Here is a 27690-nt window from a genome sequence, read left to right as displayed (position 1 = left end):
GGAGAAAATAATAGCAAACGAAGCAACTGATGAAGAATTAATCTAAAAATTATACAAGCAACTCCTGTAGCTCAATTCCAGAAAAATAAACGACCGAACCAAAAAATGGGCCAAAGAACTAAACAGACATTTCTCCAAAGAAGACATACAGATGGCTAACAAAAACATGAAAGATGCTCAACATCACTCATTATCAGTCAGTTCAGTTCAGTCACTCAGTCGTGTCCGACTCTTTGCGACCCCATGAATCGCAGCACACAAGGCCTCCCTGTCCGTCACCATCTCCCGGAGTTCACTCAGACTCGTGTCCATCGAGTCCGTGATGCCATCCAGCCATCTCATCCTCGGTCGTCCCCTTCTCCTTCTGCCCTCAATCCCTCCCAGCATCAGAGTCTTTTCCAATGACTCCACTCTTTACATGAGGTGGCCGAAGTACTGGAGTTTCAGCTTTAGTATCATTCCTTCCAAAGAAATCCCAGGGCTGATCTCCTTCAGAATGGACTGGTTGAATCTCCTTGCGGTCCAAGGGACTCTCAAGAGTCTTCTCCAACACCACAGCTCAAAAGCATCAATTCTTTGGTGCTCAGCCTTCTTCACAGTCCAACTCTCACATCCATACATGACTACTGGAAAAACCATAGCCTTGACTAGACAGACCATTGTTGGCAAAGTAATGTCTTGGCTTTTAAATATGCTATCTAGGTTGGTCATAACTTTCCTTTCAAGGAGTAAGTGTCTTTTAATTTCATGGCTGCAATCACCATTTGCAGTGATTTTGGAGCCCCCAAAAATAAAGTCTGACACTATTTCCACTGTTTCCCCATCTATTTCCCATGAAGTGATGGGACCGGATGCCATGATCTTCATTTTCTCAATGTTGAGCTTTAAGCTAACTTTTTCATTCTCCTCTTTCACTTTCATCAAGAGGCTTTTGAGTTCCTCTTCACTTTCTGCCATAAGGGTGGTGTCTTCTGCATATCTGAGGTGATTGGTATTTCTCCCGGCAATCTTGATTCCAGCTTGTGTTTCTTCCAGCCCAGCGTTTCTCATGATGTACTCTGCATATAAGTTAAATAAGCAGGATGCCAATATACAGCCTTGACATACTCCTTTTCCTATTTGGAACCAGTCTGTTGTTCCATGTCCAGTTCTAACTGTTGCTTCCTGACGTGCATATAGGTTTCTCAAGAGGCAGGTCAGGTGGTCTGGTATTCCCATCTCTTTCAGAATTTTCCACAGTTTATTGTGATCCACACAGTCAAAGGCTTTGGCATAGTCAATAAAGCAGAAATAGATGTCTTTCTGGAACTCTATTGCTTTTTCGATGATCCAGCGGATGTTGGCAATTTGATCTCTGGTTCCTCTGCCTTTTCTCAGACCAGCTTGAACATCTGGAAGTTCACGATTCATGTACTGCTGAAGCCTGGCTTGGAGAATTTTGAGCATTACTTTACTAGCATGTGAGATGAGTGCAACTATGCGGTAGTTTGAGCATTCTTTGGCATTGCCTTTCTTTTGGAATGAAAAGTGACCTTTTCCAGTCCTGTGGCCACTGCTGAGTTTTCCAAATTTGCTGGCATATTGAGTGCAGCACTTTCACAGCATCATCTTTCAGGATTTGAAATAGCTTGATTGGAATTCCATCACCTCCACTAGCTTTTTTCGCTGTGATACTCTCTAAGGCCCACTTGACTTCACATTCCAGGATGTAAATTACGCTTTTATTGGGGTTTCCCCTTGCCACAAGACAGGACAGAGTAAAGGATTTAGAACTTTGGCTACTTTGAATAATTCAAGAATGCTCTGGGCTGGAGGAAGGGTCTTCATTTGGCTGGAACCTGGCCTGGGGATAATTTAGGGCAGGGGCAATGCTGGCTCAGTATTTTAGAATATGTTAAGAAGACAGCTGGGAGATGTGGAATTGGAATTGGTTAGTGCATATGAAGGAGGTACCCTGTGCATCTTGAAGCACTGGCTAGCCTTCAGAGGGTTAGTCCCTCCCCAGACAAAAAGGCTTTTTTAAATGTCAAATCAACATGATATACATATATACATAGAGTCTGAGAAAGGAAGAACTATGAAAAAACTTTTTGAAAAAGTAAAGTAATGAAGGATCACTAACCCACACATTAAAGAAAAGATAGAGAGTAATTACAGCAATTTGGAATTCATTTTAAGACTACATATGTAAACAGATACAGAAATGGATATTCCGTCATGCAGAATGCTGCATGTTGTATCATGAAGAAGGTATGCGATACATCACAGCATGTGTGCTCAGTTGCTCAGTCACCTCAGGCTCTTTGCAACCCCGTGGACTACAGTCCACCAGGCTCCTCGGTTCACGGAACTCTCCAGGCAAGAATACTGGAGTGGGTTGCTATTTCCTTCTCTAGGGGATCTTCTCAACCCAGGCATCAAACTCTTGTCTCCTGCATTGGTAGGCGGATCCTTTACTGAGCCACCTGGGAAGCCCCATACTATCTATTATAGAGAAGAAAACAAAAGAAAAGCAGGAAAGTAGGGAAAGATTATTTATTAGTATAAATGGTACTGGGATAAGGAGTGCAGGGAGAAAACATGTCTTTTTCCACCGCCCTTCTAAGTTCTCATTTGGGGCCCCTATAACAAAAGACAGAAGAAAAAGAGAAAAGCATGCAAAATCATCTAATGTAAGTTTTATGTGACTGGGGAGCCTCCACAGGAAATGAAGACCCAGAGAAGCAACTCAACCTCAGGGTTGTGACTCTGGGTGTGATAAGGCGTGGAAAGTCACAGGGATGTGACAGGACAGGAAGGGGCACGGGCTACACGGGGAGCCTGCTTCAGAGGACTCTGTGTCCTCTGTCTTTGGAGACAGAAGGCTCCTGTCTTCCACGTACAGGGAAGACAACCCATGAGGCCCTTATGACCTGCTTCAGGGGAAGGTCAGAAAGTCCTTCCTACCTGGTGTTTCACAAACTCCTTCACCTGAGAACACTCAATACACCAAGGTGCTGTATTCTGGGGCAGCACGTCCTAAATCTTATCACTATAAGGCTGCTGCAATTTTTTATATTCTATCATTGTACCACATGTAAAAATAAATCCATATTCCCACAATAATAGCTAACATTTATGAAATGTTTCCTATTTTCCAAGCGCTGTGCTATGTACTTTATATAAATTGTCAAGAGTAATTTTTATATTATAAGACTTTTTCATTCTTCCCATTTAACAGGAGGAAACTGAGAGCATAGAGAGTTAAGCAGCCAAATTGAAGGTCATAGCAGTGGTAGGTGACAGACCAGGACTCCATCCCCTTTACAAGTAAATATACGGCCGAAAATGTTTCAGTATGTATGGTAGAAAATAAGTAAATTATCCAGTAATTTCAAGAACAACGTGTTTATTTCCATTTTCCTCTCCATAAGAAGTCTTTGAAATTTCATGGCTTTGGGTCTGATTTGTAATATTTCACTATTATTTTATATTAAATCACTCTGCAATTATATTGGTAGTTTGTTGAGTTCAGCAGGACATTCAAAAGTCACACCAAAACGTCGGACAGACATTACACAGTCCTGTCTGATGCACTGCAAGATATCTACTGCCCCTCAATCTTTGCTCAGTAGAACATCTTGTGAAAGTGAATGTTGCTCAGTTATGCCCAACTCTTTGCAACCCCCTGGACTATACAGTCCATGAAATTCTCCAGGTCAGAATACTGGCTGCTGCTGCTGCTGCTGCTAAGTCACTTCAGTCATGTCCGACTCTGTGCCACCCCATAGACGGCAGCCCACCAGGCTCCCCCATCCCTGGGATTCTCCAGGCAAGAACACTAGAGTGGGTTGCCATTTCCTTCTCTAATGCATGAAAGCGAAAAGTCAAAGTGAAGTTACCTAGTCGTGTCCAACTCTTTGCGATCCCGTGGACTGCAGCCTACCAGGCTCCTCCGCCCATGGGATTTTCCAGGCAAGAGTACTGGAGTGGGGTGCCATTGCCTTCTCCGCAGAATACTGGAGTGGGTAACTTCTCCCTTCTCCAGGGGATCTTCCCAACCCAGGGACAGAATCCAGGTCTCCCACATTGCAGGTGGATTCTTTACCAGCTGAGCCACAAGGGAAGCAGAATGTCTTGTATTCTCCCAAACACCTCCACACATTCCTAAAATATCTCTTAGGGCAGTGTCTCTCAAACTACCTGTGGTAAAAAACCAGTTACTTTCCCCAACTCCATAATCTGTCCAATATTTATACATTTATTTAAAAAAAAGTCACTAGGGGAAAATGAAACAAAAAATTAAAACATACAGAATATAAGTTCCATTTTATTGCATTTGACAGACAAAAATTACCATGCAAGTGTCTAAATGGTTACTGTCAGTTTTTGCTCTTATCTCATTGCAGGCCAATAAATAGATAGTTTACAGACCAGTTCTGGTTTGTGGGCCACATTTTGAATAGCACTGACCTAGAGACAATACCACCTTTGCTGAAAATCACTAGTAAAAATAAAGCAATACATAAGAATGGTAGTTAATATTACCTTTAAAATTTTTATGCTAAATATCCTCTAGTAGAGACTGAAACAAACAATAGTATCCCGATAAACAACCCTGCACTACTTCACATACTCCTGTCTAAATCTTCAGACGTGCACACAAGTCCTAGTTCATTCCTTTTTTAAAGGGCAACCTTGTCTTCTGATGTTGAATTTCTCTTTGCAAAGGTGCATCTACACTATCAGAGTGAAAAGTCCAGATTCCTTTTACGAGCAAAAAGCAAAAGGATAAAAACAAAATTTGATTTTAACAGGACTCATAAAAATATACATACACGGAACACGAAAATGATGGTCCTCTCACTGCCTGTCCAAGTGGAGGCTCCTGCCCATCAGCCTTTCCCATTTCCCCACGTCACACTTGACTTCCTGAGAGTTCACCCTGTGCCTGCCCCATCACTCAACACAGGAAGGACCACAAGGATAGGCTTTGCTTTTAATCATGGTCCACTTACTTATGACACTAATACATTACTTGTCCAGAAGAATTTGTTTTAAAGCATTGACTCCTTTTCTTTTTTAGTGGTGTCCTATTGAGAATATTGTCACATTAGAACACTGTCAAGGCTTCTCCTATTCTAACCATAGCTTTGACAGTAAGTAGAGTTAAATATCTCTCCACACACAATGTATAGAATGACATTAAATTTTAAAAATTGCTTTAAAATGCTATTAACTTTACAAATTTTCATTAAAAAGATTCAAACAAATGTCTGATGTTGTTCTCTACTTAACTTTAAGGTAAAGTCCACAATGAGCTGTGAATTTTAATTATTTCAATTTTCTATGAAGATTTCATACGACATAAAATATTTCAGTATGAGAAATATTAAAATATGAGTATGTATAAATGAAGGCAATTGTTTATTTCTTAACTTAAAATTTTTATTATCTAATATCTGAAAATTCTATTATACTGATATAAGCAACATAAATATTAACCATAAAAATTAAAATATTAACCATTAATATTAAATATAAATATTAAATTCCTAGTGTCAACCAAACACTTAGAATAAAAAAATCAATTATGTCATTTTGATTTAGAATATTAATTTTCTTTTAAAATTGTATTAATCAGACTGAATTTAACTTCTGTATATTTAATAAAACATGATCTTACCCTTTTCTTGGCCACCACAGTAACTTTGCCAGCTGCTTTGGATTTGTCTGTAAGGTAATAAAGAACGGCTGCTTCAGAAAAGTGCCTACACTCCTGTTCAAGTAAATGCAACATTACATAGAATTTTCTACTATGGTCCTTTCAATAAAAATGCTAACAAACTCAGCTCCCAGAGTTGATTATAAAACAAAGTAATCCAAAAGTAACATCAGGGATTCCCCTACTTATTTGACAAACCTCTGCCCCTAAATCTGATTGGCTGGCTGGATGCCCTCCAGCAAGCATCCAGTGCATTTCATTTCTAAGCTCCGGTCAGCCTGAGTGCCCTGGGGTATGTAGGATCAGGAATTAAATCCCAGTTACTTCTACACGCACATCTTACTACATGCCAGACAAGGAATAAAGACTTCAAAGAGACAACGTCTTATTTAATCAAGGTGCGTGCCCTGTCTCCACTTCACAGCCTGAGGTTTTGCAATGGGCCCCATTCGGAGCCCCGAATGGGGCTGCCAATAGTGCCGTCAAGAAAGACGCAGAAAGAGTGAAGAGGCTAATCAAACAAGAGTACAGCTAATCTTGAACAACATGGGTATTTAGAGTGCTAACCCCTTGTGCAGCCAAAAATCCACATATAACTTTTGATTCCCCTAAAATTTAATGACTTGTAGCCTACTGTTAACTGGAAGCCTTACTGATAATATAAACAGCTGACTAACACATATCATGTATGTTATTATGTATTATATACTATATTCTTACAACAAAGTAAGCCAGAGAAAAGAAAATGTCTTTAAGCAAATCATGAAAGGAAAAAATATTCACAGAAGTATACTGCATATATATCTCAATGCTGTAAGTTTGTGATTTGCTTTTAAGATGAATCATCTGTCTGTCACCACCTATAGCAATTTTGTCTTCTATGATACAAAATACTGTAGATGTCACATGTATTACTAACACTAGACATCAAATATGAAAAGATAATATGAAAACAAAATTAATGTTTCATGAAGAAACAGTAACATGGCTGCCCAGTGTAATGGATATGATTGCTCACGGTAGCCCAGCCTCTACGTTAATGGATAAACCATAATACCATTTTTATGGCAGACAATATTATGGTCACATTCATAAGACAGAATGGGACACACTTATATTTTTTACAACCCCTTACCTGTGATGATAGGCTGATATGCAGTTTCCCCAATTATTAGAGAGAGAGGTACTGTATGTAATATAATTCTTTGTAAGCAAAGTTATAAGACAGTAAGAAAACTAACACATCATTAAATTTGTGTTACCTATCACTCACCTTTTGCCTATGTAAGGCTCGTCTATTCACTTCAATATAGGTCTTGCACACAATGTTCTACATGATGAATACCTGGGCATGAATGGTGAGGACACAGAGTGCCATACAGTACTCCACTGCAAGTATTAGACTTTCACACGAGGATACAAAACAAATACATTTATGGACTGTATGGCATGAGGATTATTCACTATTCATTGAGTAGAAGTAGGTCATCATAAAGGTTTTCATCCTCATTAGCTTCATTTTGACTAGGCTGTGGAGGAGGAAGAGAAAGGGTTGGCCTTCCTTATGGGAGGCAGAGGAGGTGGAGGAGGTGGAAGGGGAGACAGGATAGACAGGCTCACTTGGTGTCACTTTATACAAATGCATCTTCATTTTTGTCTGGCTTTTCTGCATTCTCATTTCTCCAAAATGATACTAACACTTCTTCCACCATTTGCTTCGGTTTCAGTGCCTGTATCATAGAGGAGTCCCCGATGTAAAAAGCCAACACCAGGCTTCAGTAATCTGAAGCCTTCTGCCAGAGCGTCTGATGCCAGTTTGTTTTCTGGCACTGCTTCTTCTACATCTTCTTCCTCATAATCTGGCCCTGATCCAGAAGCAGTTATCTGTTAATTCTTCTGGTGTGCTGTCTTGAATTTCTCCAAGGTCTGGAAACTCATTACCTGCTACTCTTTTTGTCATATCCACAACCACTTTCGTGATGTCCTCAACTGGCTCCATTGTAAGTCCTGTGAAGTCATACACATCTGCTCAGTTTTCTCCAGCAGGGATTTACTATTTCAGGCTTGATGGGCTTCATGGATTTTTCTGTAACAAAGGCATCTTCAATGGTGTAATCAGTCCTTCCAGACTTTCACAATGTTCTATCAGGGTTCTCTTCTAGAGTGTTGACAATCCTTTCCATGTGTAACGAGCCTTAAAAGTCCTATGATCCCTAATCTACAGACTGAATTCAGGTCAGTTCAGTCACCCAGTTGTGCCCGACTTTTTGTGACCCCAGGGACTGCAGCACACCAAGCCTCCCTGTCCATCACCAACTCCTGGAGTTTACTCAAACTCATGTCCATCGAGTCGGTGATGCCATCCAGCCATGCCATCCTCTGTCATCCCCTTCTCCTGCTGCCTTCAATCTTTCCCAGCATCAGGGGCTTTTCCAGTGAGTCAGGTTTTTGCATCATGTGGCCAAAGGAATGGAGCTTCAGCTCCAGCATCAGTCCTTCCAATGAATATTCAGTGTTGATTTCCAAGGGACTCTCAAGAGTCTTCTCCAACACCACAGTTCAGAAGCATCAATTCAGTGCTGCTCAGCTTTCTTTATGGTCCAACTCTCACATTCAGACTACTGGAAAAACCATAGTTTTGACTAGGACCTTTGCAGGCAAAGTAATGTCTCTGCTACTTAATATTCTGTTCCAGTTGGTCATAGCTTTTCTTCTAAGGAGCAAGTATCTTTTAATTTCATGGCTGCAGTCACCATCTGTAGTGATTTTGGAGCCTAAGCAAATATGGCCTGTCACTGTTTCCACTGTTTTCCCATCTATTTGCCATGAAGTGATGGGACTGCATGCCATGATCTTCGTTTTCTGAATGTTGAGCTTTAAGCCAGCTTTTTCAGTCTCCTCTTTCACCTTCATCATGAGGCTCTTCAGTTCCTCTTCATTTTCTGCCATAAGGGTGGTGTCATCTGCATATCTGAGGTTACTGATGTTTCTCCCAGCAATTCAGAGACTGAATAAGAGAAGACGTGTTTGGAAGGCAAGCAGACCACTTTCACACCCTCAGTGCTGACTGGTACTTGCTTCTTTTCTTTACTAACAAATATCTTTTGCAGTATTTTTTTTTCCCCAAAATAGGACACTTTCATCTGCATTAAAAATCTGTTTAGGCAGGCATCCCTTCTCCTCAGTGACTTTTTTAATGGCATCTGGAAACTCATCTCCTGCCTTTTGGTCAGCAGAAGCTGCTTCTCTTGTTATCTTGACATTTCTTAAGCCCAATCTCTTTCTAAAATTATCAAATCATCCTTTGCAGGCAGTAAATTCTCCAATTCAGATCCCTCACCTTCCTTTTGCTTTATGTTGTCACTTAATAACCTCACTTTTTCTTGAATCATACTAGAGTCTAAGGTATGTCTTTTTGATAGCAAATCTGTACTCACATTCAGGCTGCAATTTCAATGCAAGGTAAAAAGGGCATTGCACTAAAGTGAAAGGTTTTGGTGCATGCTAGTGTAGCAATGGCGCTCCGCTCCAGCACTCCTGCCTGGAGAATCCCATGGACGGAGGAGCCTGGTGGGTTGCCGTCTATGGGGTCGCACAGAGTTGGACATGACTGAAGTGACTTAGCAGCAGCAGCAGCAGTGTAGCTAAAGTGATAGCTTCACAAATTTCCTTTTGTTTCACTTTTTTACCATGGTTGGATTCATCCATCTTGAAATGGTGGCAACTTCAGTTGCAGACCTCAGTCTATGGTCCGTATCAAGTAATTCTGTTTTTCCTTGGAACATCATGACCTATTTCCTGGGTGCACTTTCAGCATCATTAGTGGCACTTCGTGGGTTCTATGGTATTGTTCAGGGCTTATGGTATTGCATGGAAAATATGTGAGAACTGCAAGAGAACACTTTCCATTGTGATACGGAACTTTAGCGGAGAGATGAAGTGCTTGTGCAGAGGTGACCCATGTCACAGCATTTGCACAGGTGTGCACTACATCTGTGCTCACTGTGACAGCAGCAGGAGGTAGCTGGGAAAGTATTAACATAGCACAGTGTGTGCACAATACTTACCTGTATGCAATCATGGTTTAATACTGCGTTTTTATGTTTGTTTACATTTCATCCGGCTACAAATGGCACCATATACAATCTGTGTCTATGTACATTTTAATAAGTTTTAATTTTTATAACATATTTGTGTGTATTTCATGGTAGTAAATGATTAAAATAGCCTGCTATCTACATATAATTTAATCACTTATGATATACACTTTTCTCAAATTTTTTTAGGTTATGCAGTTCATCTGTAAATTTTTTGAAATTGTCACCAATCTCCCCACATTTTTCATATATTTATTAAGTGAATTCGCTGAAATCTGTGTATAAGTGAACCTGCTCAGTTTCAACTCATGTTGTTCAAGGGTCAACTGTATAGAAAATTATTTAAAGATCATTTTGATATGTGTAAAATATGTATGTGTGTGTATTAGTAACAATCATTGGCAAAACTCATCTTTTTAAAAAAAATTTTCAATCTGGAATTCCATAATTGAATAGATTCTATGTAAATATTTATCCATAGATCTGTTTTAGAAACCTTAATACTGTGGTAATGAAAAATGAAAAGGCAAAATGATAGGATACTGAAAGAGGAACTCCCCAGGTCAGTAGGTGCCAAACACGCTACTGGAGATCAGTGGAGAAATAACTCCAGAAAGAACAAAGGGATGGAGCCAAAGCAAAAACAATACCCAGTTGTGGATGTGACCGGTGATAGAAGCAAGGTCCGATGCTGTAAAGAGCAATATTGCATAAAACCTGGAATGTCAGGTCCATGAATCATGGCAAATTGGAAGTGGTCAAACAAGAGATGGCAAGGGTGAACGTTGACATTCTAGGAATCAGCAAACTAAAATGGACTGGAATGGGTGAATTTAACTCAGATGACCATTATATCTACTACTGCAGGCAGGAATCCCTCAGAAGAAATGGAGTAGCCATCATGGTCAACAAAAGAGTCCGAAATGCAGTACTTGGATGCAATCACAAAAACGACAGAATGATCTCTGTTCGTCTCCAAGGCAAACCATTCAATATCATAGTAATCCAAGTCTATGCCCCAACCAGTAATGCTGAAGAAGCTGAAGTTGAACGGTTCTATGAAGACCTAAAAGACGTTCTAGAACTAACACCCAAAAAGATGTCCTTTTCATTACAGGGGACTGGAATGCAAAAGTAGGAAGTCAAGAAACACCTGGAGTAACAGGCAAATTTCACCTTGGAATGAGGAACGAAACAGGGCAAAGACTAATAGAGTTTTGCCAAGAAAATGCACTGGTCGTAGCAAACACCCTCTTCCAACAACACAAGAGAAGACTCTACACATGGGCATCACCAGATGGTCAACACCAAAATCAGATTGATTATATTCTTTGCAGCCAAAGATGGAGAAGCTCTATACAGTCAGCAAAAACAAGACCAGGAGCTGACTGTGGCTCAGATCACGAACTCCTTATTACCAAATTCAGATTAAATTGAAGAAAGTAGGGAAAACCGCTAGACCATTCAAGTATGACCTAAATCAAATCACTATGATTATACAGTGGAAGTGAGAAATAGATTTAAGGGCCTAGATCTGATAGAGTGCCTGATGAACTATAGAATGAGGTTCGTGACATTGTATAGGAGACAGGGATTAAGACCATCCCCATGGAAAAGAAATGCAAAAAAGCAAAATGGCTGTCTGGGGAGGCCTTACAAATAGCTGTGAAAAGAAGAGAGGTGAAAAGCAAAGGAGAAAAGGAAAGATATAAGCATCTGAATGCAGAGTTCCAGAGAAGAGCAAGAAGAGATAAGAAAGCCTTCCTCAGCGATCAATGCAAAAAAATAGAGGAAAAGAACAGAATGGGAAAGACTAGAGATCTCTTCAAGAAAATTAGAGATACCAAGGGAACATTTCATGCAAAGATGGGCTCGATAAAGGACAGAAATGGTATGGACCTAATAGAAGCAGAAGATATTAAGAAGAGGTAACAAGAATATACAGAGGAATTGCACAAAAAAGATCTTCACGACCCAGATCATCACGATGGTGTGATCACTCATCTAGAGCCAGACATCCTGGAATGTGAAGTCAAGTGGGCCTTAGAAAGCATCACTACGAACAAAGCTAGTGGAGGTGATAGAAATCCAGTTGAGCTATTTAAAATTCTGAAAGATGATGCTGTGAAAGTGCTGCACTCAATATGCCAGCAAATTGGGAAAACTCAGCAGTGGCCACAGGACTGGAAAAGTTCAGTCTTCATTCCAATCCTAAAGAAAGGCAATGCCAAAGAATGCTCAAACTACTGCACAATTGCACTCATCTCACACGCTAGTAATGTAATGCTCAAAATTCTCCAAGCCAGGTTTCAGCAATACGTGAACCGTGAACTTCCTGATGTTCAAGCTGGTTTTAGAAAAGGCAGAGGAACCAAAGATCAAATTGCCAACATCTGCTGGATCATGGAAAAGCAAGAGCGTTCCAGAAAAACATCTATTTCTGCTTTATTGACTATGCCAAAGCCTTTGACTCTGTGGATCACAATAAAGTGTGGAAAATTCTGCAAGAGATGGGAATACCAGACCACCTGACCTGCCTCTTGAGAAATCTGTATGCACGTCAGGAAGCAACAGTTAGAACTGGACATGGAACAACAGACTGGTTCCAGATAGGAAAAGGAGTACGTCAAAGGGGTATATTGTCACCCTGCTTATTTAACTTATATGCAGAGTACATCATCAGAAATGCTGGACTGGAAGAAACACAAGCTGGAATCAAGATTGCCAGGAGAAATATCAGTCACCTCAGATATACAGATGACACCACCCTTATGGCAGAAAGTGAAGAGGAACTCAAAAGCCTCTTGATGAAAGTGAAAGAAGAGAGTGAAAAAGTTGGCTTAAAGCTCAGCATTCAGAAAATGAAGATCATGGCATCCGGTCCCATCACTTCATGGGAAATAGATGGGAAACAGTGGAAACAGTGTCAGACTATTTTGGGGGGCTCCAAAATCACTGCACATGGTGACGGCAGCCATGAAATTAAAAGACGCTTACTCCTTGGAAGAAAAGTTATGACCAACCTAGATAGCATATTCAGAAGCATAGACATTACTTTGCCAACTAAGGTCCGTCTAGCCAAGGCTATATATAGTTTTTCCAGTGGTCATGTATGGATGTGAGGGTCGGGCTGTGAAGAAAGCTGAGTGCGAAGAATTGATGAATTTGAACTGTGGTGTTGGAGAAGACTCTTGAGAGTCCCTTGGACTTCAAGGAGATCCAACCAGTCCATTCTGAAGGAGATCAGCCCTGGGATTTCTTTGGAAGGAATGATGCTAAAGCTGAAACTCCAATACTTTGGCCACCTCATGCGAAGAGTTGACTCATTGGAAAAGACTCTGATGTTGGGAGGGATTGGGGGCAGGAGGAGAAGGGGATGACAGAGGATGAGATGGCTGGATGGCATCACGGACTTGATGGACATGAGTCTGAGTGAACTCTGGGAGTTGGTGATGGACAGGGGGTCCTTGCGTGCTGCAATTCATGGGGTCGCAAAGAGTCAGACACGACTAAGCGACTGAACTGAACTGAAACATATATACTATATATATACACATAAACATAAACATATATACACACACACACAGACACACACACACACACACTTTTTTTTTTCTCTGTTTGCCATTGGTGTCTTGTTTTACCCTCTAGGGGTTGTTTCATATATACTCTCATTTTTTCTGATATATCTGTTAGTTTTCTAAATCCTTTTTATTTTTATTCTCTGTTATTGTTCTGCTTCTTTTTATTTTTTATTTTTTTCTTCTTTGCTACTGAAGTTTGCTTTTACCCTCCAGAGCCTGTTTCATATAGATTTATATGTTTTCTAACATATCTGTTAGTATTTTAAATTTATTTTGTATTTTATTCTCTGTTTTGTTCTGCTCCTTTTTATTTTTTATTATTTTTTTCTTCTTTGCTACTGAAGTTTGCTTTTACCCTCCAGAGCCTGTTTCATATAGATTTATATCTTTTCTAACATATCTGTTAGTATTTTAAATTTATTTTGTATTTTATTCTCTGTTATTGATCTGCTCTTTAGTTTTTACTTTTTTTTTTTTTTTTTTGCTGCACCCTGCATCTTGCAGGATCCTAGCTCACAGGCCAGGAAACAGGCCTGAGCTCCTGTGGTGGGAGCACTGATTTCAAACTGCTAGACTAACCCAGAGTATCAGGCCCCAGGGAATATTAATCAGGATGAGGTATCCCAGAGATCCACATCTGAACACCAAGACCCCACTTCACCCCAGTGCCCACAAACTCCACTGCTGGAAACCTCAGGCCAAACAATTAGTAAGAAAGGAACATAGACCCACCCATCAAAAAAAAAAAAGCATGAGATGACAAAAACTATGACAAGCACAAAATGAAACTGATCAAAAATCTTCCAACAAACAAAAGACCAGCACCAGAAGGCTTCACAGGTGAATTCTATCCTGTTCAAATTCTTCCCAAAAACTGCAGATGGAACACTCCCAAACTCATTTTACAAGGCCACCATCACCCTGGTACCAAAACCAGACAAGGAAATCACAAAAAAAGAAAACTTCAGGCCAATATCACTAATGAATATAGATCTAAAAATCCCCAAAAATATAGTAGCAAAAAGAATCTAACAACATGTTAAAAGGATCATACACCATGATCAAGCGGGGTTTATCCAAGGGATGCAAGGATACTTCAATATATGTAAATCAGTGGGATATACCATATTAACAATTTGAAAGATAAAAGGCTTCTGATAAAAGATAAAAATCACATGATAGTCTTAATAGATTTAGAAAAATCTTTCAACAAAATTCAATACCCATTTATGTTAAAAAAAAAAAAATCTCTCCAGAAAATGAACAGAGAAGGAACCTACCTCAACATAACAAGGGCCACGTACAACAAATCCACAGCAGACATTATTTCCAATGGTGAAAAACTGAAAGCATTTCCTCTAAGATCAGGAACAAGGTAAGAGGGCGCACTCTCACCACTGTTATTCAACATAGTTTTGGAAGTCCTAGTCATGGCAATCAGAGAAGAAAAACAAATAAAAGGAATATAGATTGGAAAAGAAGTAAAACTCTGTCTACAGATGACAAGATAATGTATGTATACAGAAAATGCTAAAGTTGCCACCAGAAAATTATTAGAGCTAATCAATGAATTTAGTAAAGTCTCAGGATACAAAATTAATACACAGAAATTGTTTGCATTCCTATACACTACTAATGAAAAATCAGAAAGAGAAATTAAGGAAACAATCCCATTTGTCATTGCAACAAACAGAATAAAATACCCAGGAATATTCCAACTGATGAAAGAATAATCTCCAGTATACACAAGTAGTTCAATATCAGAAAAGCAAACAACCCAATCAAAAAATGGGCAGAAGACCTAAACTGACATTTCTCCAAAAAAGACAGACAGATGGCTAAAAGACACATGAAAAAATGCTCTACATCACTCATCATGAGAGAAACGCAAATCAAAACTACGATGAGGTATCACCTCACATTGGTCAGAATGGTAATCATCAAAAAATCTACAAATAATAAATGCTGCAGAGGATGTGGAGAAAAGAGAACCTTCTTGCACTGTTGGTGGGAATGTAAACTGATACAGCCACTATGGAGAACAGTATGGAAATTCCTTAGAAAACTAAGAATGAAGTTACCATATTACCTTTGAAATTTAAAGAAGTATTCCCAGGTATTTTATTCTGTTTGTTGCAATGGCGAATGGGATCATTTCCTTAATTTCTCTCCTTAGGTAGGTTTATTCCTAAGATAAAAACCTGTAAAAGACCTGTATACAGAAAACTATGATACTGATGAAAGAAATTAAAGATGGCACAAACAGATGGAGAGATATATCACATTCTAGGATGGGAAGAATCAACATTGTGAAAATAACTATACTAGCCAAAGCAATCTACAAACTCAATACAACCCCTATCAAATTACCAATGGCATTTTTCACAGAACTAGAATAAAATATTTCACAATTTGTATGAGAACACAAAAGACCCCAAATAGCCAAAGCAATCTTGAGAAAGAAAAATGGAGCTGCAGGAATCGATGTTCCTGATTTCAGACTGCACAACAAAGCTATAGTAATCAAGATAGTATGGTACTGGCCAAAAACAGAAATATGGATCACTGGAACAAGACAGAAAGCCTAGAATAAAACACACACCTATGGGCACCTTATCTTTGACAAAGCAGGCAAGAATATACAATGGAAAGATAGCTTTTTCAATAAGTGGTGCTGGGAAACCTGGATAGCTATGTGTAGAAGAATGAAATTAGAAAACTTCATAACACCATACACAAAAATAAACTCAAAATGGATTAAAGACCCTAATGTAAGCACAAACTATAAGACTCTTAAAAAGAAAACATAGGCAGAACACTTTTTGACATAAATCACAGAAAGATCCTCTTTGACTCACCTCCAAGAATAATGGAAATAAAAACAGAAATAAACAAATGGGACCTAATTAAACTTAAAAGCTTTTGCACAGTAAAGAAGCTATAAACAAGATGAAAAGACAACCCTCAGAATGGGAGAAAATAACTGCAAAAGAAGCAACTGACAAAGGATTAAATTCCAGAATATACAAGCAGCTCATGCAGCTCAATATCAGAAAATCAAACAACCCAATCAAAAAATGGGCAGAAGACTTCAACCGACATTTCTCCAAAAAAGACATACAGATGGCTAACAAACAATAAATACTGGAGAGAACGTGGAGAAAAGAGAACCTTCTTGCACTGTTGGTGGGAATGTAAATTGATACAGCCATTATGGAGAACACTATGGAAATTCCTTAGAAAACTAGGAATGAAGCTACCATATGACCTTTGAAATTAAAAGACACTTGCTTCTTGGAAGAAAAGCTATGACAAACCTAGACAGTGTATTAAAAGCAGAGACATCACTTTGCTACCAAAGGTCCGTACAGTCAAATATATGTTTCTTTCAGTAGTCATGTATCAATGTGACAGCTGGACCATAAAAAAAGGCTGAGCATCAAAGAAATAATGCTTTTGAATTGTGGTGCTAGAGAAGACGCATGAGAATCCCATGGACCTCAAAGAGAACAAACCAGTCAATCCTAAAAGAAATCAACCCTGAATATTCATTGGAAGGGCGTATGCTGAAGCTGAACCTCTAATACTTTGGTCAACTGATGTGAAGACTCTGATGCTAGGAAAGATTGAGGGCAGGAGGAAAAGGGGGCAACAGAAGATGAGATGGTTGGATGGCATCACCGACTCAATGGCCATGAGTTTGAGCAAGCTCTGAGTGAAGGACAAGGAAGCTTGGTGTGGTGTGGTCGATGGGGTCGCAAAGAGTCAAATAGGACTTAGTGCCTGAACAACAACAACAACAACAACAATATGACCCAGCAATCCCACTACTCGGCATATACCCTGAAAAACTAATAATTCAAAAAGGCACTTGTACCAATGTTCATTGCAGTACTACCAACAATAGACAGGACATGGAAGCAATCTAGATGTCCATCAACAGATGAACGGATAAAGAAATTGTGGTACATATATACAGTGGTGTATTACTCAGCCATAAAAAGGAATGAATTTGAGTCAGTTGAATTGACGTGGATGAACTTACAGCCCATTTTACAGTGTGAAATAAGTCAGAAAGAGAAAAACAATTGTCATATATTAATTCATACATATGAAATCTAGAAAAATGGTACTGATTAACCTATTTGCAGGGCAGGAATAGAGACAGAGATGTAGAGACAGACTTGTGGACACAGTGGCAGAAGGCAAGGATAAGATGAGAGAGTAGCTTTGAAATATATACTTTACCACAGGTAAATACACAGCCAGTGAGAAGGTGCTATATGACACAGGGAGCTCAGCCTGGTGATCTGTTAAGACCTAGAAAGGTGAGAAGGTGGGGTGGGAGGGAGGTTCAAAAGGGAGGGGATATGTGTATACATAGAACTGAACTAAACTGAGAACTTCCCTGGTGCCTCAAGCAGTAAAGAATCCTCCTGCAATGCAGGAGACCTGGGTTCGATCCCTGGGTCAGGAAAACATCCTAGAGAAAGGAATGGCTACCCACCCCAGTATTCTTGCCTGAAGAATACCAGGAACAGAGGAGCCTGGCAGGCTACAGACCATGAAGTTGCAAAGAGTCAAATACGACTGAGTGACTAAGCACACACACACAGCTGGTTCACGTTGCTGTACGGTAGAAACCAACGTAACACTAGCGGTAAAGCAGTTATCCTTCAATTAAAATTAAAATTAAAAAAGGAACAAAAGAGATTTATCGATATGGGAATATAATCACAATGAGCATGTAAAACAAACAGGATAAGAGTAAATAAATGCTTGCCATCTAAGAGCAAATTTTGCAGTACAAAATTATTTTCACAAAACAGAAAACTAGAGGAGTAGGTTATTATATTTATACCTACAACTGGCTGCCAGGTGTAAATTTCCCTTTTTCCTATGTTCAGCTGGTGCTTGAAATAACCCGTTCTGGAGTATGTTTCCCTCCTGATGAACGTACAAGATGACCCACCACCACAGATGATTCTTCAGCTAGGAGAAATACCCACCTCTTTCGCAAATTCATAGTCATCTTAGGTCACAGAATTTTTTTCCTTGTCTTAACAGCTTCTTCGATACATATCTAAGCACTCTGCAAGGCCAGGATATGCCTTGAGGCAGGGACCGTTTTTCAATGCAGCAGGTGCTCAGTTTTTTTACATTTAATAAAGGTATATGGATTTTATGCAAAATAGTATATGGATCTGAAATATACATTGTACCCAAACAAATTAATATAATTAACTGAAACACACAGAATATTTACGTGGCATAAGTCACTATACTAGACAATGTAAAATATAAAATACTGCACACTGTCACTCAGATCTTTAGTTTCTTAACTGATAAAGCAGGAGTAATATATTGGCATACTGTGATTTAAATGATATAATCTACATAAAATAACGTTCCTAAAACAATGTCTGGTAGATTTTAGATAACAATGTTCTCTTCCATTTTAGCTAATTGGTGTGTGTGTGTGTGTGTGTGTGTGTGTGTGTGTGTGTGTGTGTGTGTGTGTTAGAGAGTGAGGGAGAGATCTTAACCCTTGTAATACTAGGAAAAATAGTTTGTCAGTAATATATTTCACTATTGTCTCATCTTTTCAAGTAATTTCATCATTCTTCCATTTAAATAATTATTTGTCTTTCAAACAGTTGGGAATAATTGATGAGCAATGATAAAATAGCAAAATATTTCGAGAGGGAAAAATAAGATGGTTGAAATTCCACAATGCATTTCAGATTTAAGGGCCCAGTGAGACCTGGTAGTAGTTACAATTTAGAACATACTTTGTTGAATAAAAAAAAATTTCCCTGTTCTTCTGAAGCCCTCTGACAATAATAAAAATCACAATGAAATGCTAATCTGTACAAATAGCTAAACTGCACAAAAAGACTAAAACTGGATCCAAAAGACCCTGATCATATACTGAGAGTTAATGATGATAGAACAGAATTCACGTTTCTTCTCAAAACGTAAGCAATTCTTAAGTAAAACATCCAGTAGGGAGATGAATTGGGAACAGAAACATCCAAACTGTTGTTCAAGTACTTTTTACACTCAAAAGTTGCAGAACTGTCTCCCAGTGCAACAGAACCACTCTAATTCAAATGTCAAAGGAAAACGCTGATGTAACACTTTAAAACATAACAATCACTAGTGATTTCTCTGTTAATAACACTATGTCTGTGTTCAACTTCAGCAGCATTTACTATTTTCTAAGAGCTGAATTCTCCCTAGTGAGAAAGGTTTAATTTCCTCCCTTCAGAAATCTCTGCATGTAAGAACCCTGACATACAGAGTGAAAAGCAGTTAACAGGAAATGTAGATTTGGATAATTAAAAGGACCTTTACTTCTCTTCTGAACTATATCCACATCATATTTTTAAAGTATAAAAGAGGAGCTTCATGTAGAAAATAAAAATGTTCCAAATGAGTAGAGGTGGTTATGCATCATGAATTATAACAGATGTTAACATTTTTATTTACAACCATATGAGAGGGAAGTTTGGGTTAGAAAGAAAGCCGAGTGCCAAAGAATTGATGCTTTTGAACTGTGGTGTTGGAGAAGACTCTTGAGAGTCCCTTGGACTGCAAGGAGATCCAACCAGTCCATCCTAAAGGTCCTGGGTGTTCACTGGAAGGACTGATGCTAAAGCTGAAACTCAAATACTTTGGCCACCTCATGCGAAGAGTTCACTCACTGGAAAAGACCTTGATGCTGGGAGGCACTGGGGGCAGGAGAAGAAGGGGACGACAGAGGATGAGATGGCTGGATGGCATCACGGACTCGATGGACATGAGTTTGGGTAAACTCTGGGAGCTGGCGATGGACAGGGAGGCCTGGAGTGCTGCGATTCATGGGGTCGCAAAGAGTCGGACACGACTGAGCGACTGAACTGAACTGAAAACCTGGAAGCAACCAGGATGTTTTCAATGGGTCAGTTCAGTTCAGTTTAGTCGCTCAGTCGTGGGTGAGTGGATAAATAAACTGTGGTACACACAAACAATGGAATATAACTGGGAGTAGAGAAATCCTCACAGCTACTGGAATGAAATAAACGGTTTGCCTCTAAGCAACTAACCTTTTAAGTAACTGACCTTCTGTAAAATATTTGAATAATGGTTAATTATCTCTCAAACCTACTTGGACTACCATAAGAAGCTGTATACATCCTCGAATTCACTCTAGAAGCTAAGCAGGCACAGGACTAAATTCTCTTTTGGAGGCAGTAAAGAGGGAGTATGAAGTGAGTGAGCCTGTGACACAGACTTAACTCCTAGAAGTCTGTTCATGCCCGTCAATTTGGGAAACTTCAGGCACAAAATGAGAGTCCTTAGGCACATGGCTTTCTATAATCAGGCTGAATTATACAAATTCTGCATGCGAAAACCATCAGACTTTCATAAAGAAAATGGTTTGCTGCTGCAAAATCAATCAGAAATAACCCCGTTCCAGGTCTCTGGACACGTAAGAATGCCAAAGGATGCAGACATGGACTCCCTGGCACACACAGCAAGAGCAAAGGCAGAGTAACTTACTGAGACCAGGCTACTGCCAGCGTGGAATGGCTGCAATGTAACTTTCAAAAAGTAAAAGACGCCACATTACCACAAAATATTAATGTTGAAAAAACTAAATATTTCAGTTTATTCTGGGTACACAGAGAAATGTATAGCCCATGCAAAGCACAAAATTGTATTTGTGACAATAAAGTGAGTTCAACCTTTATTGCTAATAAACAGAGACATTATATTTTCAGCTTAAGGAATAAAATCACATTTGTGTTAATAAAAGTCTTGACCACAGGAGTTTGCTTATCATTCTTTTTCCATTCTTTTCAAATCTATTTATATGCTTTAAAATCTAAACTTAGGTGGCTAGGTTAATATTTAAACTTTTTCTCAAATAAAATGTTTTTATATATGTTTTAAACTTTCCTACAGGAGAAAAAATATCACTCTTACTTTAAAATTCAGTAAGCACAAAAGACCAGATCCTCCCTTAGAAAAATCTGCTTTAGAACTTAAGGTGGAGAAAATCAGAAGGTGCCTTGTAAGAAAAAAATATATATCCTTATGATCACTAAGCAGAAAAAAATTTAAATATATTTATTTATTGAAAAATCATTTCCATGCAACTATTAAATTTTTTAGAGTTAAAAATGTATTATAGCTGCTACAAACCCTATGAATTCATTTAAAAAGGTACCCATAAACCACAATATTTATGATTCAAGAGAACTTTGAGGATGCTTTGAAATATTATACTTTTTTACCTAATTAAAATAGTTAAAGATAACTTTTTATCTCTGCCTTGAATTTTTTTAAAAATTAAACATTTTGAAAAATACTTTGTTCTAAAATAATATAGCGTATCCAAATAAAAGTTTCACTCAAGGAATGTATTTTTAAAGCCATAGCTTCTAATTTTGAAATAAATGCTTTGAAATACACAAGAGAATCTATGTAGAAAGGTTAAGAATATAGATGACAAAAGCATTAATTAAAACACCTACATTTAAATAGAGTGCTCACTAAATAGACACTACTCCAAAAGGATATATAGAAAGCCAAACAACACATGAAAAGATGCTCAACATAACTAATTATTAGAGAAATGCAAATCAAATTGCATGAATTATCACCTCACACTGGTAAGAATGGCCATCATCAGAAAGTTTACAAATAATAAATGCTGGAGAGGTTGTAAAAAAAAGGGAACCCTCCTATACTTTTGGTGGGAATGTAAATTGGTGCAGCCACTATGGAGAACAGGATGGAGGCTCCTTAAAAAACTAAAAATAGAGCTACCATATGATCCAGCAATCCCATTCCTGGACATATATCTAGAGAAAACTATAATCTGAAAAGAAGCATGTGCCTCAGTGTTCTTTGCAGCACTATTTACATGAGCCAAGACATGGAAACAACCTAAATGTCCATCAACAGAGGAATAGATAAAGAAGAGATAAAAGAATACTACTCAGCCACAAAAAGGAATGAAAAAGTGACATTTGCAGAGACATGGATGGACCTAGAGATTATAAGACAGAGTGAAGTAAGTCAGAAAGAGAAAAACAAATATTACATTGATATAATACCACTTTACATGGAATTTAGAAAAACGGTAGAGATGAACTTATTTGCAAAGTAGAAACAGAAACTACAGATGTAGAAAACAAATTTATAGTTACCGAGGGGAGATGCTGGAGTGGGATGAATTGGGAGATTGGGACTGACGTATATACACTATTGACACTGAGCATAAAATAGACAACTAATGAGAACCTAACACAGGGGACTCTTCACCATCCTCTGTGGTGACTTAAATGGGAAAGAAATCTGAAAAAGAAGGAATATATGTATATATACAGCTGATTCACTCTGCTGCACAGCAGAAAATAATACAACATTGTAAAGCAGCTATGCGCCAACAGAAATTAATTTTTTAAAATGGACTGCATGTTTAGTCATGGAAAATAGTGTCAGAGGGCAAAAAATAAATACTATTAATCCATATAAGAATAAATTTTCATTGGACAAAGATATACTATTTTCCTATGAAACAGAAAGAGAGATTTTTAAATGTGCAAAAATGTTTTGGAAAGACACTCTTGAATAAATCCTTGTTTTGTGGTGGTGAAGAATAAACAACGCACATACCCTGTTTTGATAGGTAGCATCTTTCCAGCCGTTGCTCATGAGAACATCCATAGAGGAGGTATGCTTCTTGCAGGGCACTCTTATACCACTTATTTTTCTTACATTTTTCTGGCTAAAGAGAGACAGAAAAATAGTAAGATTCATCTTTAAGTGTATTTTTTTAACAGGTTCAGCTGTTGAGTTTGAACTAAAACTAAGCACTGTACAATACATTCAGTTCAGTTCAGTAGCTCAGTCGTGTCCGACTCTTTGCGACCCCATGAATCGCAGCATGCAAGGCCTCCCTGTCCGTCACCATCTCCCAGAGTTCACTCAGACTTAGGTCCATCGAGTCTGTGATGCCATCCAGCCATCTCATCCTCAGTTATCCCCTTCTCCTCCTGCCCCCAATCCCTCCCAGCATCACAGTCTTTTCCAATGAGTCAACTCTTCGCATGACGTGGCCAGAGTACTGGAGTTTCAGCTTTAGCATCATTCCTTCCAAAGAAATCCCAGGGCTGATCTCCTTCAGAATGGACTGGTTGGATCTCCTGGCAGTCCAAGGGACTCTCAAGAGTCTTCTCCAATACCACAGTATAATACATTAGACTTTGATTATTATTTTTTGGTTTATTTTAGAATATAGCAAAGTTGGAGAAATTTTGTATGTTAATAGCCAAAAGGGTCAGATACTCAATTCACTAAGATATTTTAATATGATTTGTCTCAGACTTAGTTAACAGATAGTTAAGACCACCAGTGTAACAAAGTAGTGAATATTATTACATTTTATAAGAATAATTTTGACTCCTCTTTAAGTAACAAGGCAATGGTAATGTAATAATAAAAATTGAAAGGCACAGTTTCTTACTGTAGTAAAACTAATTCCACTCACATCTAGTTTTGGTGTTATAGCAGATAGCTGGCATATTCATACAATTTTTTGAAACTTTCTGTGCCCAATTTCTTCACCTATAAAATGTGGCTAATGCAATCACCATAAGTATTAAAGGAAACAATAAGTATTAAATTCAGTAAGTATTAAAGGAATAATAGATGAGAGAGTTTTCTGGCATAATAAGTGATCAATACATGTTATTTTACTTGAATACAGTTCTTTTTCTAAATATATATTCAATTTAAAAAAATATAACTTCAGAGACTTCCCTGGTGGTCCAGTGGTTAAGACCCCATGCTGCCAAAACAGGGGGGATGGGTTTGATCATGGTTTGGGAACTAAGATCCCACATGCCATGTAGCATAGCCAAAATATTTTTTAAAAAATAACAGCTGGAAAATTTAATTTGAAAAGAAAAATGGAATAAAAGAAACTTTAGGTTAAAAATGACTGTAAAAATTATATGGCCTAGTAATTTTGCCAATGTTATTTTAGAGCTTATCCCTAAAAGGTTTTTATGATGCTTAAAAAATTTACAACTTATAAAATGCATGCCATCATTTTCTTTTTGCAAATTTCAGCACCAAAAAGAATACAGGTGTTAAATTGCATGTGGTCCTGGACACTATTTGGCATAAAAGTAGCGAAAAAATACAATCAAACAAAAATCTATTTTTGTAAATCAAACAATAGATTTTTGTACACAGAATACCTAAATTTCATTTATTAAGTTATTTCATAGGAAAAAAGAAAAGACAGATACAATTCAAAAAACATTAGATAATTTAAACTAATTTAAGAATATCTAAGCTATAATAACATTTGCAGATTTAAAACATGTTTGCCTCTCAAATGTTATAAAGATGCTAAGTTCAACATTTATAGGACTTCCCTGGTGGTGCTTCCCTGATAGCTCAGTTGGTAAAGAATCTGCCGACAATGCAGGAGACCCTGGTTTAATTTATGGGTCTGGAAGATCTGCTGGAGAAGGGATGGGCTACCCACTCCAGTATTCTTGGGCTTCCCTGGAGTATTCTGGCCTAGAGAATTCCATGGACTGTATAGTCCATGGGGTCTCAAAGAGTTGGACACGACGGCGACTTTCAATATCATGGTAACTTTCTGGGGGTGCAGTAGATAAGAATCCACCTGCCAATGTAGGGGAAATGGGTTCAATCCCTGGTTTGGGAGGATTCCACTTGCCACAGAGCAACTAACCCCATACAGGGCAACTACCGAGCCTGTGCGCCACAACCAGTGAAGCCTGCGCCTAGAGCCTGTGCCCCACAGAAAGAAAAGCCACCTCAATGAGAAGGCCCACAACTCAACGAAGAGTAGCCTTTGCTCACCACAACTATAGAAAGCCGGAGCAAAGCAAGGAAGACCCAGTGCAGCAAAAAATTAATTTTTAAAAGATTTAAAAAATAATTTATAGATAATAAAAAATCACCTATAAGCTGTCACGTGTGTGGTGCTCAGTCGCTCAGTCATGTCCAACCCTTTGGACCTCATGCACTGTAGCCCGCCAGGCTCCTCTGTCCATGGGACTATCTGGGCAAAGAATATAAGAGTGGGTCGCCACGCCGTCCTCCAGGGGATCTCCTGACCCAAGGACTGAACCCCCATATCCTGTAGGAGGATTCTTTACCATTGAACAACCTGGGAAGCTGTCACAGCACTAATCAACTAAAGTTAAGGAAATTTCTTAAGGAAAACCGACACAAAATATTCCAAAATTAAACCCTGGTGAGTTTGGAGAGCGAAAAAGAAATTTTTAATCCTGTGTCTGAGAATCTTTAAGAATTTATCAGTAAGTATGTGCCACCTAGTGGTAATATTACAATTAAACATCTTCTATGAAGACCTACAAGACCTTTTAGAACTAACATCCAAAAAGATGTCCTTTTCATTACAGGGGACTGGAATGCAAAAGTAGGAAGTCAAGAAACACCTGGGGTGACAGGCAAATTTGGCCTGGGAATGCGGAATGAAGCAGGGCAAAGACTAATAGAGTTTTGCTAAGTAAATGCACTGGTCATAGCAAACACCCTCTTCCAACAACACAAGAGAAGACTCTACGCATGGGCATCACCAGATGGTCAACACCAAAATCAGATTGATTATATTCTTTGCAGCCAAAGATGGAGCTCTATACAATCAGCAAAAACAAGACCAGGAGCTGACTGTGGCTCAGATCATGAACTCCTTATTACCAAATTCAGACTCAAATTGAAGAAAGTAGGGAAAATCGCTAGACCATTCAGGTATGACCTAAATGAAATCCCTTCCTCTTATGATTATACAGTGGAAGTGAAAAATAGATTTAAGGGCCTAGATCTGATAGACAGAGTGCCTGATGAACTACGGAATGAGGTTCGTGACATTGTACAGGAGACAGGGATCAAGACCATCCCCATGGAAAAGAAATGCAAAAAAAGCAAAATGGCTGTCTGGGGAGGCCTTACAAATAGCTGTGAAAAGAAGAGAGGCGAAAAGCAAAGGAGAAAAGGAAAGATATAAGCATCTGAATGCAGAGTTCCACAGAAGAGCAAGAAGAGATAAGAAAGGCTTCTTCAGGGATCAATGCAAAGAAATGGAGGAAAACAACAGAATGGGAAAGACTAAAGATCTCTTCAAGAAAATTAGAGATACCAAGGGAACATTTCATGCAAAGATGGGCTCGATAAAGGACAGAAATGGTATGGACCTAATAGAAGCAGAAGATATTAAGAAGAGGTAGCAAGAATACACAGAAGAACTGTACAAAAAAGATCTTCACGACCCAGATCATCACGATGATGTGATCACTCATCTAGAGCCAGACATCCTGGAATGTGAAGTCAAGTGGGCCTTAGGAAGCATCACTACGAACAAAGCTAGTGGAGGTGATGGAAATCCAGTTGAGCTATTTCAAATTCTGAAAGATGATGCTGTGAAAGTGCTGCACTCAATATGCCAGCAAATTTGGAAAACTCAGCAGTGGCCACAGGACTGGAAAAGGTCACTTTTCATTCCAATCCCAAAGAAAGGCAATGCCAAAGGATGCTCAAACTACCACACAATTGCACTCATCTCACATGCTAGTAAAGTAATGCTCAAAATTCTCCAAGCCAGGTTTCAGCAATACGTGAACCGTGAACTTCCTGATGTTCAAGCTGGTTTTAGAAAAGGCAGAGGAACCAAAGATCAAATTGCCAACATCTGCTGGATCATGGAAAGAGCAAGAGAGTTCCAGGAAAACATCTATTTCTGCTGTACTGACTATGCCAAAGCCTTTGACTGTGTGGATCACAATCAACTGCGGAAAATTCTGAAAGAAATGGGAATACCAGACCACCTGACCTGCCTCTTGAGAAACCTATATGCAGGACAGGAAGCAACAGTTAGAACTGGACATGGAACAACTGACTGGTTCCAAATAGGAAAAGGAGTACGTCAAGGCTGTATATTGTCACCCTGCTTATTTAACTGATATGCAGAGCACATCATGAGAAACGCTGGACTGGAAGAAACACAACCTGGAACCCAGATTGCTGGGAGAAATATCAATAACCTCAGATATGCAGATGACACCACCCTTATGACAGAAAGTGAAGAGGAACTCAAAAGCCTCTTGATGAAAGTGAAAGTGGTGAGTGAAAAAGCTGGCTTAAAGCTCAACATTCAGAAAATGAAGATCATGGCATCCGGTCCCATCACTTCATGGGAAATAGATGGGGAAACAGTGTCAGACTTCATTTTTTTGGCCTCCAAAATCAC

General features: G+C 38.8%; 1 protein-coding gene across 1 annotated transcript in view; it reads right to left on the bottom strand.

Annotated features, from left to right (window-relative positions):
- Positions 1–27690, bottom strand: part of ZCWPW2 (zinc finger CW-type and PWWP domain containing 2) — a 153443-nt gene that overhangs the window by 33693 nt on the left and 92060 nt on the right. Inside the window, exons 7-8 of the mRNA XM_027958145.2 lie at positions 23055–23166; positions 5666–5712 (exon numbers count right to left, since the gene is read on the bottom strand). Coding sequence (XP_027813946.1) covers positions 5666–5712; positions 23055–23166 — 159 coding nt within the window. The remainder of the gene's footprint in view (positions 1–5665; positions 5713–23054; positions 23167–27690) is intronic.

The sequence above is a fragment of the Ovis aries genome, chromosome 19 (assembly GCF_016772045.2).
Source record: "Ovis aries strain OAR_USU_Benz2616 breed Rambouillet chromosome 19, ARS-UI_Ramb_v3.0, whole genome shotgun sequence".
Classification (NCBI taxonomy): domain Eukaryota; kingdom Metazoa; phylum Chordata; class Mammalia; order Artiodactyla; family Bovidae; genus Ovis; species Ovis aries.
The sequence above is the reverse complement of the archived record's forward strand: the minus strand, read 5'-3'. Positions and strand labels throughout refer to the sequence as shown.